Source organism: Oncorhynchus keta, chromosome 1 (assembly GCF_023373465.1).
Source record: "Oncorhynchus keta strain PuntledgeMale-10-30-2019 chromosome 1, Oket_V2, whole genome shotgun sequence".
Classification (NCBI taxonomy): Eukaryota; Metazoa; Chordata; class Actinopteri; order Salmoniformes; family Salmonidae; genus Oncorhynchus; species Oncorhynchus keta.
The window spans coordinates 11,245,823-11,262,544 of NC_068421.1; the positions used below are offsets into that span (position 1 = coordinate 11,245,823).

At 44.8% G+C, this 16,722-nt stretch overlaps 2 protein-coding genes, 1 long non-coding RNA gene and 1 pseudogene across 3 annotated transcripts in view; 2 read left to right on the plus strand and 2 right to left on the minus strand.

Moving 5' to 3' along the window:
* The first annotated feature begins 219 nt into the window (after positions 1-219).
* LOC127931802 (voltage-gated potassium channel subunit beta-1-like) lies at positions 220-4,844 on the plus strand (annotated as a pseudogene).
* Positions 4,845-5,775: 931 nt separating this feature from the next.
* LOC127917847 (uncharacterized) lies at positions 5,776-7,053 on the minus strand. The gene is made up of 3 exons (XR_008097910.1): positions 6,127-7,053; positions 5,973-6,082; positions 5,776-5,928 (listed from the first exon to the last, which is right to left on the minus strand). It is a non-coding gene; the product is annotated as an uncharacterized LOC127917847 (long non-coding RNA).
* A 2,305-nt stretch (positions 7,054-9,358) lies between these two features.
* LOC127917901 (translocon-associated protein subunit gamma) lies at positions 9,359-12,879 on the minus strand. The gene is made up of 5 exons (XM_052501016.1): positions 12,548-12,879; positions 11,884-12,010; positions 11,643-11,741; positions 10,041-10,172; positions 9,359-9,526 (listed from the first exon to the last, which is right to left on the minus strand). The coding sequence occupies exons 1-5, from the start codon at positions 12,678-12,680 to the stop codon at positions 9,460-9,462; spliced, it is 558 nt and encodes a 185-aa protein (XP_052356976.1). The 5' UTR covers positions 12,681-12,879; the 3' UTR covers positions 9,359-9,459.
* Positions 12,880-13,190: 311 nt separating this feature from the next.
* The window catches only part of LOC127914670 (caseinolytic peptidase B protein homolog), a 37,384-nt gene continuing 33,852 nt past the window's right edge, over positions 13,191-16,722 (plus strand). Inside the window, 1 exon segment of the mRNA XM_052494566.1 lies at positions 13,191-13,202. Within this exon segment, the coding sequence (XP_052350526.1) occupies positions 13,191-13,202 (12 nt within the window).

A 16,722-nucleotide genomic window follows, 5' to 3' on the forward strand; every position in this document is an offset into this window, starting at 1 on the left:
TAAGCAAAAAAGTTTTAAACAAATCAAAATATATTTTATTTTTGAGATTCTTCAAACTAGCCACCCTTTGCACACTCTTGGCATTCTCTCAACCAGCTTCATGAGGTAGTCACCTGGAATGCATTTCAATTATGGAATTTCTTTCCTTCTTAATGCATTTGAGCCAATCAGTTGTGTTGTGACAAGGTAGGGTTGGTATACAGAAGATAGCCCTATTTGGTAAAAGACCAAGTCCATATTATGGCAAGAACAGCTCAAATAAGCAAAGAGAAACAACAGTCCATCATTACTTTAAGACATGAAAGTCAGTCAATACGGAACATTTCAAGAACTTTGAACGTTTCTTCAAGTGGAGTCACAAAAACCATCAAGAGCTATGATGAAACTGTCTCTCGTGAGGACTGCCACAGGAATGGTAGATTGATTGATGTCCTCTCTGTCTCCTCAGAGATTGTGAGAGCCATGACATATGTGATCAACCAGGGGATGTCCATGTACTGGGGGACATCTCGATGGACAGCCATGGAGATCATGGTGAGTTAACCCTATGACCTTTAACCCCTAACCCCTGACCCGTAGCCCATGTGACAAAACATCTCTACAGTACTCACACAATCTTCACTTTAAAACTCTCATTACAGATCAGGCTCATACAGCAAGTCTGTGAGCCCTCAAAGGCAGTCAATAATCTGTGGAGGCCTCTGAGAAAGCCTCCGAGAGAGCCTCAGAACCTCAGAGAGAGCCTCAGAACCTCAGAGAGAGCCTCCGAGAGAGCCTCAGAACCTCAGAGAGAGCCTCAGAACCTCAGAGAGAGCCTCCGAGAGAGCCTCAGAACCTCAGAGAGAGCCTCAGAACCTCAGAGAGAGCCTCCGAGAGAGCCTCAGAACCTCAAAGAGAGCCTCCGAGAGAGCCTCAGAACCTCAGAGAGAGCCTCAGAACCTCAGAGAGAGCCTCCGAGAGAGCCTCAGAACCTCAGAGAGAGCCTCCGAGAGAGCCTCAGAACCTCAAAGAGAGCCTCCGAGAGAGCCTCAGAACCTCAGAGAGAGCCTCCGAGAGAGCCTCAGAACCTCAGAGAGAGCCTCAGAACTTCAGAGAGAGCCTCCGAGAGAGCCTCAGAACCTCAGAGAGAGCCTCCGAGAGAGCTTCAGAATCTCAGAGAGAGCCTCAGAACCTCAGAGAGAGCCTCAGAACCTCAGAGAGAACCTCAGAGAGAGCCTCAGAACCTCAGAGAGAGCCTCAGAACGTCAGAGAGAGCCTCAGAACCTCAGAGAGAGCCTCCGAGAGAGCCTCAGAACCTCAGAGAGAGCCTCCGAGAGAGCCTCAGAATCTCAGAGAGAGCCTCCGAGAGAGCCTCAGAACCTCAGAGAGAGCCTCCGAGAGAGCCTCAGAATCTCAGAGAGAGCCTCCGAGAGAGACTCAGAATCTCAGAGAGAGCCTTCAGAGAGAGCCTTAGAACCTCAGAGAGTGCCTCAGAGAGAGCCTCAGAGAGAGCCTCAGAACCTCAGAGAGAGCCTCAGAGAGAGCCTGAGAACCTCAAGGAGAGAGTCCGAGAGAGCCTCAGAATCTCAGAGAGAGCCTCAGAGAGAGCCTCAGAACCTCAGAGAGAGCCTTCAGAGAGAGCCTCGTAGAGAGCCTCGTAGAGAGCCTCGGAGAGAGCCTTGGAGAGAGCCTTGGAGAGAGCCTTGGAGAGAGCCTCGTAGAGAGCCTCGGAGAGAGCCTCGGAGAGAGCCTTGGAGAGAGCCTTGGAGAGAGCCTCGGAGAGAGCCTCGGAGAGAGCCTCGGAGAGAGCCTTGGAGAGAGCCTCGTAGAGAGCCTTGTAGAGAGCCTCGTAGAGAGCCTTGGAGAGAGCCTCGTAGAGAGCCTCGTAGAGAACCTCAGAGAGAGCCTCGTAGAGAGCCTTGGAGAGAGCCTCGGAGCCTCTTGTTTGTGTGTTGAATAACAGGGAAACTGGGGGAAACAGGCTGTCTGTCTGTGGACCTTTTTATGTCCTGGCTAATTTGGAGGAGAAGGGGGAGGATGGGAGAGGTGGTGGCTAACTACATTTCCAATAAAAAAAAGCCTGATAATGACTGATTGCTAAAGCATCCCCAGAATTTTCTGTAGTCAACAACCTGCACATGATGTTGTGTTGATTGTGATTAGGGTGAATGTTGTAGCGTAGCAGCTCAGATGAAAGCACTGTCATTTAGACTGCATCTATAATGCAGTGGTATACAGGGGAACAGAGCCGAGAGGCAAACCAGCCCCACCCACCACAGCCTGTAGCAGATAAGAGTGGTTGTGTTGATGTTTAAGAAAGCAATGAGCGCTGCGCTGTACATGTATTTTCTATGGCATTTCTCTTTGCAAACGCACATATGGAAACATAGATATGCGAGTGCAAGTGAATTGTGTGTGAAATATAGACTAAGCTAAATGAGCTGAATACAGTATAATTCATGAATTCTGATTAGGACCCCTCTCCTCATCTCTCTCTTTCTCTCCCTCTCTCTCTCTCTCTCTCTCTCTCTCTCTCTCTCTCTCTCTCTCTCTCTCTCTCTCTCTCTCTCTCTCTCTCTCTCTCTCTCTCTCTCTCTCTCTCTCTCTCTCTCTCTCTCTCTCTCTCTCTCTCTCTCTCTCTCTCTCTCTCTCTCTGTGTTTCTCTCTCTCTCTCTCTCTCTCTCTATCTATCTATCTATCTATCTATCTATCTATCTATCTATCTATCTATCTATCTATCTATCTATCTATCTATCTATCTATCTATCTATCTATCTATCTATCTATCTATCTATCTATAGGAGGCGTACTCTGTGGCCAGACAGTTTAACCTGATCCCTCCGGTGTGTGAGCAGTCTGAGTACCATCTCTTCCAGAGGAGAAGGTGGAGGTCCAGCTTCCAGAACTCTACCACAAGATAGGCATGTGTCAATCATCCAGGCTGGTCACGCCCACTTCTCTCACTTTTGCTGAAGCTTCACATAACCATCCTCCCATCTGCTACAGGGTTCTAAACAGTGGATACGTACATAATCAACCCTTATATGATTGTAATAAAGTGATATGATTATGTCCCCCTGAGCACTCCACTCCCCTAACATCTGCTGGGGTTCAGACCGGGGATTTCATGATGTCCTCAGAGCGTCTGTTTGGTGTCCGTCTGATTGACAGTGATAATAGATCTCACAGTTATCTGTCACTCACTCCCTCCCTCCCTCTCTGTTCCCATATTCCCTCTGGTTTCCATGGTGACAGGTGTCGGGGCAATGACGTGGTCTCCGCTGGCCTGTGGCATCATCACAGGGAAGTACCAGAACTGCATCCCAGAAACCTCCAGGGCATCCATGAAGGTAGGCCCTGTATCCAGTCAACAAGCTCTCAGTCTCACTGCAGAATCTGACATTTCTAAAAAAAACAATAAAAAAAAACATTCAGTTTAAGTTTAGGGATTAACTCCAGATGGTTAAAGGTTAAAGTTTGAGCTACAGTTAAAACAACAGATTAAAAACGAGTGCCGGGGCTCGCGGCTTCGCCCATCCGCTTATACCCATTAAGTCATCTCTCAACATCCTGGGTACCTGGACGGATGTTGAATACCGCCTTGAGAGACCTGCCTGATCCACTTCCACCTCTCTCTCTCTCTCTCTCTCTCTCTCTCTCTCTCTCTCTCTCTCTCTGTCTCTCTCTTCTCCCTCTCCACTATTTTCCTGTCGCTCTCCTTCTTTCTCTCTTTCTCTCTTTCCCTCTTTCTCTCCTTCTCTCTACCTCTGCAGTCGTACCAGTGGTTAAAGGAGAAGATAGTGAGCGAGGATGGGAGGAAACAGCAGGCTAAGCTGAAGGAGCTGGGACACATTGCTGAGAAGCTGGGCTGTACTCTCCCACAGCTGGCCGTGGGTGAGAGAGAGGAGCATGGGCACACACAAACATTACTTTATTTCAGTACTTTAGTATTAATGATGGTAGAGCGCCACCAAGTGGATGCCAACAGTATCACATTTCTATGAGGAATTCCATTAATGTCACACTAGATTAAACAACCCATAATTGTCCCCCGCTCTGTCATTTCCTCCCTCCTTCCTTCTCTCCTTCCCTAGCCTGGTGTTTGAGGAATGAGGGGGTGAGCTCAGTCCTCCTGGGATCCTCCAGTCCAGAGCAGCTAACAGAGAACCTAGGCGCCATACAGGTAAACAACACACACACACGCACGCACGCACGCACGCACGCACGCACACACACACACACACACACACACACACACACACACACACTTTTGAGGAGTAAAAATGTATTCCCATTCAAAATCCTATCTTCCCTAACTCCTAAATCACACCCTAAGTTCTGACCCTATAAAGTTAACTCTAAAATAACATAAACTTAACTCTTAAGTCTAAAATAGCATTTCAACAAATTGAGGACATGAAAAATAAAATGTTTAGTTTTCCTGGTGGTCTTTGTCAGGACCATTGTGTGTCTGAAAACGTAGGAAAACATGTCCTCACACGTTCTGCTATTTTCCACAGTTCCTTCCAAAAATGACGTCTCATGTGGTGTCAGACATCGATCACATACTGGGGAACAAGCCGTACAGTAAGAAGGACTATCGCTCCTAGACACCCAGGAGGAAGCAGAACCACTACTGTACAACCACTGTGGATCCAGTTCCACCAACCATCTGGGCTCAGCCTCCATGGGGTTTCAGCTCAGTCTAATCCCAGCCCAGTTCAGGCCTGCTCAGCTCAGCCCCAGCCTTCTTAGCCCAGTGAAACCGAGCTCAGTTCAGCCTAACCCTGCTAACCCTCTGCCTAGACCAGCTTTCAGCTCAGCTTACTCTTATCAGTAGATTCTCTGTCTCCTGAGTTTATTAACCATGTAGATGCATGCTTCCCCTCTCTGGTGTGCCTGGACTTTCTCTTCAAAGGCACATTGTACAAAACAACACAGAAAGGGGATAAAACTTAGAATATACCGAAACGTCTTTCACAATGCATTTTGTAAACAAACTCCTCTCTTCAAGCCAGTATTCTGCATTTGACCACCGTTTTGACCTTGCAAAGCAGAGCACCCTGGGACAGTGAGTTTCAGGCGACAGGCCTTTGTTCTGTCTGTGAGGGGAAGAATGTGCATGTTGTCGTCCCCATCTGGTCGTATGAGAAACTGCTATCCAATATCTTCAATAGATTATTAGTGAGAGAGCACAGGAGAATCTCATTAGCATTTTCCTTGGGAGAATCTCATTCCATCCTCTCTCCTCACCAACTTCTCAAACCCATTGGAGGAGAATGTTCGAGGGGAGGGACCTCTGACTTTCTCATCCAATACGTTTTGAGAAGGAGGAGAGGAATGCAGACGCGGGGAGGCAAGGAAATGCAATTAAGATTCTCCCAGTGGCCTACTGTTCTGTATAGTGCCAGTCTGAGTGAGCAGGGGGCCTCCTGTACTGTACTGTATACTCTCTGTCTGCATCCATAGAGGAGAATCCTGCCTCTCCTCCTCCTGCCTATAATATGAACCTGCATCTTTAGTTGCTGACGGGAATCTGGGATAGCACAAGCCACTCTGTGACATAACCTCCCAACCAGACCAATGTTACCTGTGGGTGTTGCTTGTTAGATAATGTGTAAGATAGGTGAAGTATTTAGAAAGATGTAAAGGCCTATGTCTATTCTATAATAGTACGTGAAAATTAGTTTCTTCTGTGGGTTAGAATGTTTTTCGTCTTTCAGGGGTGTATATACAGTATTAAACTTTATGGGGCAAACCTTGTAACGTAAGCAAAACAGACCTCAAGTCCCCTTTGTTGCAGATGAAACTAAAGTATTCTATAAATAACCTAGAAATATTCTATAAATAACCTAAGTATTCTATAAATAACCTAAAAGCTACCTGTAAACATTCTATAAAGAACCTAGAAGTATTCTATAAAGAACCTATAAGTATTATATAAAGAACCTATAACTATTCTATAAAGAACCTATAAGTATTCTATAAAGAACCTATAAGTATTCTATAAAGAACCTATAAGTATTCTATAAAGAACCTATAAGTATTCTATAAAGAACCTATAAGTATTCTATAAAGAACCTATAAGTATTCTATAAAGAACCTATAAGTATTGTGTAAAGAACCTATAAATATTCTGTAAAGAACCTATAAGTATTCTATAAAGAACCTATAAGTATTCTATAAAGAACCTATAAGTATTCTATAAAGAACCTATAAGTATTCTATAAAGAACCTATAAGTATTATATAAAGAACCTATAAGTATTGTGTAAATAACCTATAAGTATTGTGTAAATAGTGTTGTACTGTTTCTCCTCTCTCAGCAGCACCAGACATCCATGGCTCTTTGGTGCTGATCCAAGTCTAGCTCTGGTCCTGGTCCATTTAGCCCAGACTGTCAATGTAAACTACTGTATTAAAAGATATCAGACCGTTATAAAAGTGTTGTTTTCTACAGTATCTAAAGTTATCAGAAGAGAGGATTTACCAACTATAAATCAGTGTTTCCCAAACTCGGTCCTGGATCTCCCTCTGCGTGCATTTTCTGTTCTTCTGCCCGAACACAGTTCATTCAAATCATCACAGCTTGACGAGGAGTTGGCTATTTGAATTAGCAGTGTGGTGCTCGGGCAAAAACCAGAACGTGCACCCGTAGGTGGGTGGATGGGGGACTGAGTTTAGGACACCCTGAACTATATTACTGACATGAACATCAGTGTCCATCCGTCTATCCTGATCATTAATGTACATATTTCCTATCCTGCCATGAGAAGAGTGACCTCTCTGACCTCTCTGTAAATAGCATATATACAGTGCCTTGCGAAAGTAGAATGGCCAAGTCAAAGTCCAGACCTGAATCCAATCGAGAATCTGTGGAAAGAACTGAAAACTGCTGTTCACAAATGCTCTCCATCCAACCTCACTGAGCTCAAGCTGTTTGCAAGGAGGAATGGGAAAAAATGTCAGTCTCTCGATGTGCAAAACTGATAGAGACATACCCCAAGCGACTTACAGCTGTAATCGCAGCAAAAGGTGGCGCTACAAAGTATTAACTTAAGGGGGCTGAATAATTTTGCACGCCCAATTTTTCAGTTTTTGATTTGTTAAAAAGTTTGAAATATCAATAAATGTCGTTCCACTTCATGATTGTGTCCCACTTGTTGTTGCTTCTTCACAAAAAAATACAGTTTTATATCTTTATGTTTGAAACCTGAAATGTGGCAAAAGGTCGCAAAGTTCAAGGGGGCCGAATACTTTCGCAAGGCACTGTATATATAGAACAATAATATAAACTCAACACGCAACAATTTCAGATTTGACCGAGTTAACAGTACATACACGGAAATCAGTCAATTGAAGAAAATAAAAAAAGTATTAGTCCCTAACCTATGGATTTCATATGACTGGGAATACAGATATGCATCTGTCACAGATAAAAGGCATTGGATCAGCAAACTAGTCAGTATCTGGGTGTAACCGCCATTTACACGCCCATGCAGCTGTGTAATGTCGTCCCACACCTTTTAAATGGCTGTGCGGAGTTTCTGTATATTGGCGGGAACTGGAACACGCTGTCGAGACGTTGATACAAGAGCATCCCAAACATGCTCGACGGGTGACCTGTCTGGGATACAGAGCATCCCAAACATGCTCAGACGGGTGACCTGTCTGGGATACAAGAGCATCCCAAACATGCTCAGACGGGTGACCTGTCTGGGATACAGAGCATCCCAAACATGCTCAGACGGGTGACCTGTCTGGGATACAGAGCATCCCAAACATGCTCAACGGGTGACCTGTCTGGGATCCAGAGCATCCAAAACATGCTCAACAGGTGACCTGTCTGGGATCCAGAGCATCCCAAACATGCTCGACGGGTGACCTGTCTGGGATACAGAGCATCCCAAACATGCTCGACGGGTGACCTGTCTGGGATACAGAGCATCCCAAACATGCTCAGACGGGTGACCTGTCTGGGATACAGAGCATTCAAACATGCTCAGACAGGTGACCTGTCTGGCGAGTATGCAGGCGATGGAAGAACTGGGACATTTTCAGCTTTCCAGGAATTGTGTACAGATCCTTGCGACACGGGCTGTGCATTATCATGCTGAAACATGAGGTGATGGTGGTGGATAAATGACATGACAATGGGCCTCAGGATCTAGTCACAGGTATGTTTTTGTGCATTAAAGTTGCCATCTATAAAATGCAATTGTGTTTAGTCCGTAGCGTATGCGTGTCCATAACTCCACCATGGGGCACTGGCACTCAGAAAACCTCTCACCTACACAACACCACACGTGGTCTGTGTTATGAGGCCGGTTGGACGTACTGCCAAATTCTCTAAAACAACGGAGGCAGTTTATAGTAGAGAAATTAACAATGAATTCTCTGGCAACAGCTCTGGTGAACATTCCTGCAGTCAGCATGCCAATTGCACACTCCCTCAAAACATGACATTGTGTTGTGTGAAAAAAAACAGCACATTTTAGAGTGGCCTTTTGCCCCACAGCACAAGGTGTACCTGTGTAATGATCATTCTGTTGAATCAGCTTCTTGATATGCCACACCTTTCAGGTGGAAGGATTATCTTGGCAAAGAGAAATGCCCACCAACAGAGGTAAACAAATTTGCCACAACATTTGAGAGAAATAAGTGTTTTGTTTATATGGAACATTTCTGGCATCTATTTCAGCTCATGAAAACACTAAATATTTGTTTATATTCTCATTCAGTCTAAAAATTAATATGACACTTCATTAATAAATGCACAATGATGATGAAATCTATTGGCATTTCATTCCTGGAAATGTAAATCAGTTTTCTGATTATTATTTGCTGATTGACAATAACCACACACACTGGTTCTTGATCTGGCCACTTTAATTAGTACAAAATGTGAAGGACAGAGTGACCTGGAGTGACCTCCAGACATTTGATCATGCATTTCATGAAGACTTACAGCTGAAATTATATGATTATTATTTTTAATTCTCCTTCTCTCAATCATTACAAAAATATCCAAGCTTCACCCCAGACCCCCCTTGACCCAAACCCCATTCCCTCCCTCCTAGCTTCACCCCAGCCCTCCCTGACCCAAACCCCTCCTCCTAGCTTCACCCCACCCCAGCCCTCCCTGACCCAAACCCTCCTCATAGCTTCACCCCAGCCCTCCCTGACCCAAACCCTCCTCCTAGCTTCACCCCAGCCCACCCTGACCCAAACCCTCCCTCCTAGCTTCACCCCAGCCCACCCCCTGACCCAAACCCTCCTCCTAGCTTCACCCCACCCCAGCCCACCCTGACCCAAACCTCCTCCTAGCTTCACCCCACCCCAGCCCTCCCTGACCCAAACCCTCCTCCTAGCTTCACCCCAGCCCACCCTGACCCAAACCCTCCTCCTAGCTTCACCCCACCCCAGCCCTCCCTGACCCAAACCCTCCTCTTCTCAGTTGTTGATTTCTTTCTTTCCTCCTTTACTTGGATCCAGTGGACAGCAGGGCGATGAGGCCAGATGAGGCACTGATGGACAGGATGTAGTTACTGGGGAACAATGGGTTAAGGGAAAAAAAACATATCTGGGAGGAAATGGAGGGCAACTGGTGCGAGGGAATAATGCTTCAGGTTTAGCTACATACCGTACTTATAGTATATGGGTGAGCAATAAGAATCTCCTACACACACACACAGATTTCAGCATCTCCACTCAACCCCACCCACACACTCATCAGACATTTTTCAGCCAGAGGTAAACAGCAATCCAGACATGTACACAGAATACAGCTGTGGCAACCTGAAGATTCAATACAAAATCTGTACTTGAACCAACTAGTGATTGGCTGTAGTCTGTGGCCTAGCCAATGAATAAGCAAAGAAGTTTCCTCTCACGAGTACTACATCACAACAGGACAATGAGAATGCCAGGATGTGAGTCAAGCCTCAATCATTTAGTAAAGGAACATTAATCTATTTTCAGATTTAGTAAAGCACCCATAGTTCCTACTTGAACTTTACCTGTCTAGTTAAATTGATGATGAATGTGCTTAAAATGGGATACACAGTGGGGTTGAAGTTCTTCAGCAGGAAGAAGGAGGCGATGATGACGAGCACCAGGAACAGAGTGTTGTTATAGAAGATAGAGAAGGTGGTGGCCTCATAATCAGCTACCTCGTTCTTTTTCCACAAGATCCTAACATGGGGAGGAGAAGGTTGTGTCAAATCAGTCAGTTACCTCCTCCTTACACAGGATCCTAACATAGGGAAGGAAGAGTTCAACCATTTGTGCATGGACTTGAGAACAGGGTTTAAATGGGTAAGGATGCTGTTTGGTAGCCTGGTCCAGATCTGATCTCACTAGCCTGGTCCAGATCTGATCTCACAAGCCTGGTCCTGTGCTTTTACCTACTCTGTTGTCAAGCGATTTTACATGTAAAGCCGGTAAGGAGTTGCCAGAAACAGACTGGCCCCCAGGCTATATTAAAGAGAACAGAAACAATCTGGGAACCCAGGCTATATTAAAAGAGAACAGAAACAATCTGGGAACCCAAGCTACATTAAAGAGACCAGAAACAGGCTGGCCCCCAGGCTATATTAAAGAGACCAGAAACAGGCTGGTGCCCAGGCTATATTAAAGAGACCAGAAACAGGCTGGTGCCCAGGCTACATTAAAGAGACCAGAAACAGGCTGGTGCCCAGGCTATATTAAAGAGACCAGAAACAGGCTGGTGCCCAGGCTATATTAAAGAGACCAGAAACAGGCTGGTGCCCAGGCTATATTAAAGAGACCAGAAACAGGCTGGTACTCAGGCTATATTAAAGAGACCAGAAACAGGCTGGACTAGACTATATTAAAGAGACCAGAAACAGGCTGGACTAGACTATATTAAAGAGACCAGAAACAGGCTGGACTAGACTATATTAAAGAGACCAGAAACAGGCTGGACTAGACTATATTAAAGAGACCGGAAACAGGCTGGACTAGACTATATTAAAGAGACCAGAAACAGGCTGGTGCCCAGGCTATATTAAAGAGACCAGAAACAGGCTAGCGCCCAGGCTATATTAAAGAGACCACAAACAGGCTGGTACCCAGGCTATATTAAAGAGACCGGAAACAGGCTGGACTAGACTATATTAAAGAGACCAGAAACAGGCTGGACTAGACTATATTAAAGAGACCAGAAACAGGCTGGACGAGACTATATTAAAGAGACCAGAAACAGGCTGGTACCCAGGCTATATTAAAGAGACCAGAAACAGGCTGGACTAGACATATTAAAGGGACCAGAAACAGGCTGGACTAGACTATATTAAAGAGACCAGAAACAGGCTGGTACCCAGGCTATATTAAAGAGACCAGAAACAGGCTGGACGAGACTATATTAAAGAGACCAGAAACAGGCTGGACGAGACTATATTAAAGAGACCAGAAACAGGCTGGTACCCAGGATTTATTAAAGAGACCAGAAACAGGCTGGACTAGACTATATTAAAGAGACCAGAAACAGGCTGGTACCCAGGATAGCTGTTTAGGTGAGACCACTACAGCTTCAACAACATGAAATTGAGGGGAAAGAAATGTCTTCTGGAGAACTCAGTAACCCACTCAGGAGTGATTGACATGTTATCTGTCCAATCACAGACTGGCTGGCAGACTGACCTCTCATCCTTCTCCTTGCGTGACATCTTGCGATTGTCAGCCTCAGAGAGTTTCCTCGTCACCTCCTTGGAGACAGCATCCTCTCGCTTCTGAGCAACTCTGTGGTCAAGAGAGAAGACACATTTAGAAGTGAGGTACCGACCTACTACAGAGCGATGACGAACTCACCATACTGCCAAGCATTGCAGAACACTGAGGCCATAGTCTTAAGTGAGTGTTCATGTTTGTATGATAAACTTACTTGTGTTTGAGGACGAACTTGACGTTTTTGTAGGCGAAGGCCACCAGGTAGGTGCTGACCAGTGTCATGACACCATACAGGACCGCTGACTGGACCAGGTCCATGTGCCAGATCCTCCAGAACAGCCCTGAACCACAACAAGGAAATAAAACAGACAGGGAGGGTCACAACAGTCCACACTCTGTCTATGCTACTTAGTATTACATAGTAGTGCCACAGTGAACAGAATAGCTAACGTTAGTGACCCACAATGACGTGCTTGTTAGCTAATCAAGTCGAGGATAACGTAGCTAATAACCAACACAACCACAATATCAATATCAGCGAGTAACTTAACTAGCTAACTAGACAACTTCACCTGGCATATACTAACTAGGTAACAAACGTTACAGTAACAGGTACCATATTAACCAGTGGTGGCATAGGATGGTTAGCAAACCTAGCTATATATATATGTGTGACACTACAAACAAATTTAACCACTCCCAGGATGTTTTAACAGTAGTAATACAATGTTACAAGAATGCGATTGCTCAATATATATATATGTCTCGTTATGCCACGTAAGTTAGTTATGTTAGGTAAAAAGATGTCTTGCTACCGGTAGTCGAATATCCATCCAATGCATCTATGATACAATTAGCAGTCCGGCCTTGCTACTTACAAATGGGAATTGCGGACACAATTAGTGCATTTCCGTAGAAAAGCGCGGAGGACTTTGCAGACAGGTTTCGGCTGAAGTCCTGGAGGAGTAGGTCTTCCTCGGATTGCTGTTTGCTGCTACCTTTAGGTGCCATTATTCCGAAGTGACCGGTCCGTCTCTTGCTCTACGGTGAACAAAAAAAAAAAGACTGACACGTAAGAACAGAACTGGTTTGAAAAAACGCTAACGACGCGTCAGCTCAAACACGGAAGTAGCTGTCTTTAGAACGGAAGTTGTGGCTGTAGTTTTCTTCAGGGAGGATCTCCTTGGCTATCGTACTTGGAAAGGATGAACATTGCCACCTACTGTTCTGGTTGTTGAAAAAAAAGCAAAGATGACGAAAACAAATTGATAAAACATACCACCAGAGGACACTCTTCATCTATGGTCAAATAGTGTAATAAATACCCGATCGACACCGTGTACAAAACATTAAGAACACATTCCTACTGTTGTGTTGCCCACCTTTTGCCCTCAGAAGTTTACTTTATCACTACTTGTTTTTTTTTTTTTGTAAGAAGTGTTGACCAAGCTGGATATACCCGAGCTGTAATGTTTAAACTACTAGCACACAACTCAGACACCCATGCATACCCCATAAGACATGTCACCAGAGGTGAGTCCAGAACATACTATGGGAGGTGCACAGTACATAGAGCCTTGACTACATGGAACTATTTTCCACAGTACCATAGACCTTGACTACATGGAACTATTTTCCACAGTACTACATAGAGCCATGACTACATGGAACTCTATTCCACAGTACTACATAGAGCCATGACTACATGGAACTCTATTCCACAGTACTACATAGAGCCTTGACTACATGTAAACTCTATTCCACAGTACTACATAGAGCCATGACTACATGGAACTCTATTCCACAGTACTACATGAAGCCATGACTACATGGAACTCTATTCCACAGTACTACATAGAGCCATGACTACATGGAACTCTATTCACAGTACTACATAGAGACTTGACTACATGGGAACTCTATTCACAGTACTACATAGAGCCATGACTACATGGAACTCTATTCCCCATCAGGTAACTGATGCAGCAGAGAATCAGATTTAAAAAACACGTAAAAATACCTTATGGAACAACAGGGACTGTGAAGAGACACACACACGTGTACAGACACGCACTCTACACACCTACAATGTAATATTGTTGTATGGTGGTATTATACAGTTTGTATTGTAGATATGTAGTGGTGTAATAATGTTATATGATGTACTGTTTTATCTTTGGTTTTATTAAAAATCCTACAATGTGATTTTCTGAAAATGTTTTCCCTCATTTTGTCTGTCATAGTTGAAGTGTACCTATGATGAAAATTACAGGCCTCTCTCATCTTTTAAGTGGGCTTAACATGCACAATTGGTGGCTGACTAAATACTTTTTTGCCCCACTGTATATACAGTGTGTATGTGTAACAGTTTAACTTTAGACCGTCCCCTCGCCCGGACCAGGACCCTCTGCACACATCAACAACACGGCCGCTGCTCCTGCAGAGCAAGGGGAACGACTACTTCAAGGTCTCAGAGCAAGTGACGTAACCGATTGAAACACTATTTAGCGCGCACCACCGCTATCTCGCTAGCGTTTCACATCCGTTACACTCACCCCTTGACCTCCTCCTTCCGCAGCAACCAGTGATCCAGGTCACGGCACCAATGTAACAGCTTATCCTTAGACCGTCCCTCGCCCATACCCGAGCGAACCAGGGACCCCTGCACACATCAACAGTCACCCACGAAGCATCGTTACCCATCGCTCCATAAAAGCCGCGGCCTTTGCAGAGCAAGGGAACCACTACTTCAAGGTCTCAGAGCAAGTGACGCCACCGATTGAAACACTATTTAGCGCGCACCACCGCTAACTAAGCTAGCTGCTTCACATCCGTTACATTTGTACGTATGTATGTATGTAAGTATGTATTTATGCATGTATATATATTTTATTTTACTGCTCTAGGTATATAATTATAGTTTGATAACCGTATTTACTATTGGTGTATAGATTTTTACCTTACATTTTTTCAATCTTTATGCGATGCGCAAGGCAGAGAATACCAGAAGAAGAATTATTATTGATTCACCACAGTGAACTATTTCTAATGTTTGTTTATTTCATTCATTCAGTCACTGGGGTGCCTCACCTAAACATGTCACGGTTATTGCATGTCTGCCTCAGTGCTGATTAGAGGCAAAGAAGAGAGAGAGGACCTGAAGCCGCGAGCATAGCGTGCCCCGCCAGGCATGTGTGTGTCTCTGTGTGTGTTTGTCAGTTCTGCAGTAGGTGTGAGATTGCGACGCAGACAGGCAGGCTTGCATGATGCTTCTAACGATGAGCTTAGGGATTAAACATGAACTTCAGGGGTGTCGGGAGAGAGACAGAGAGAGAGACAGATAGACAGACAGAGACAGATAGACAGACAGAGCCAGACAGACAGACAGACAGACAGAGCCAGACAGACAGACAGAGACAGAGACAGAGACAGACAGAGACAGACAGACAGACAGACAGACAGACAGACAGACAGACAGACAGACAGACAGACAGACAGAGACAGAGACAGACAGAGACAGATAGACAGATAGACAGACAGAGCCAGACAGACAGACAGACACACAGGCAGACAGAGACAGAGACAGACAGACAGACAGATAGACAGACAGAGCCAGACAGACAGACAGACAGACAGACAGACAGACAGACAGACAGACAGACAGACAGACAGACACACAGGCAGACAGAGACAGAGACAGAGACAGACAGAGACAGATAGACAGAGACAGACAGACAGACATGATGCCAAAAAGGCGTGCCAAGACAATGCAAGGTCACGTGCTGTTGTTTCTCTCTCTCGCTCTATTTCTCTCTCTCAGTTCATCACTCAGAACTTGACTACAGGGTAGAAACATACACACACGGAACATCTACCACGGAAACGGAAAGGAAACACCCACAAGCACACACAAACACACCATAGTCCTGCAGGCCACCGTTTCTGGATGTGCTGGTGTGTTTGAGACCCCTGATCTAAGCCCGAGGACCCTGTAAAACAGATCACCTATCATAATGACAACTTGTCAATATCTCTGGCTCCCCCGAAAGCTGAGCTTTGGCTCTTTGTATCTGCGTGCCTGCTCTGTCTGCCTGTGTGTGTGTGTGAGAGCCAGATACAGACACTGAGTTGATTGTCCCCTAGGGCCCCATGTAGAAGAAACCTATTAGCCCCTGTAGCAGAAACCTGGAGTGTTATATCGCATTAACTTGGTTCACGCACGCACACACAGACACACAGACACACAGACACACAGACACAAAGACACAAAGTCACAAAGACACACAGACACACAGACACACAGACAACTAAACTAGCTCAAAAGTCTCACTGTTTAGACCATCATCCATGTTTCTCAAAGTTATTGCAAACGTACAAACATTAACTCTGAATGGTTAAGGTCAGGCATTAACTCCTGAATGGTTAAGGTTAGACATGAACTCTCTGAATGGTTAAGGTCAGGCATTAACTCTGAATGGTTAAGGTTAGGCATTAACTCTGAATAGTTAAGGTCAGGCATTAACTCTGAATGGTTAAAGTTAGACATGAACTCTGAATGGTTAAGGTCAGACATTAACTCTGGATGGTTAAGGTCAGACATTAACTCTGAATGGTTAAGGTTAGACATGAACTCTGAATGGTTAAGGTCAGGCTTTGATTCTGAATGGTTAAGGTCAGGCATTAACTCTGAATGGTTAAGGTTAGACATGAACTCTGAATGGTTAAGGTCAGGCATTAACTCTGAATGGTTAAGGTTAGACATGAACTCTGAATGGTTAAGGTCAGACATTAACTCTGGATGGTTAAGGTCAGACATTAACTCTGAATGGTTAAGGTTAGACATGAACTCTGAATGGTTAAGGTCAGGCTTTGATTCTGAATGGTTAAGGTCAGGCATTAACTCTGAATGGTTAAGGTTAGACATGAACTCTGAATGGTTAAGGTATTAACACTGAATGGTTAAGGTCAGGCATTAACTCTGAATGGTTAACTTCTTCAGGATAGGGGGCAGTATTCGGAAGTTTGAATGAATGAGGTGCCCAAAGTAAACGGA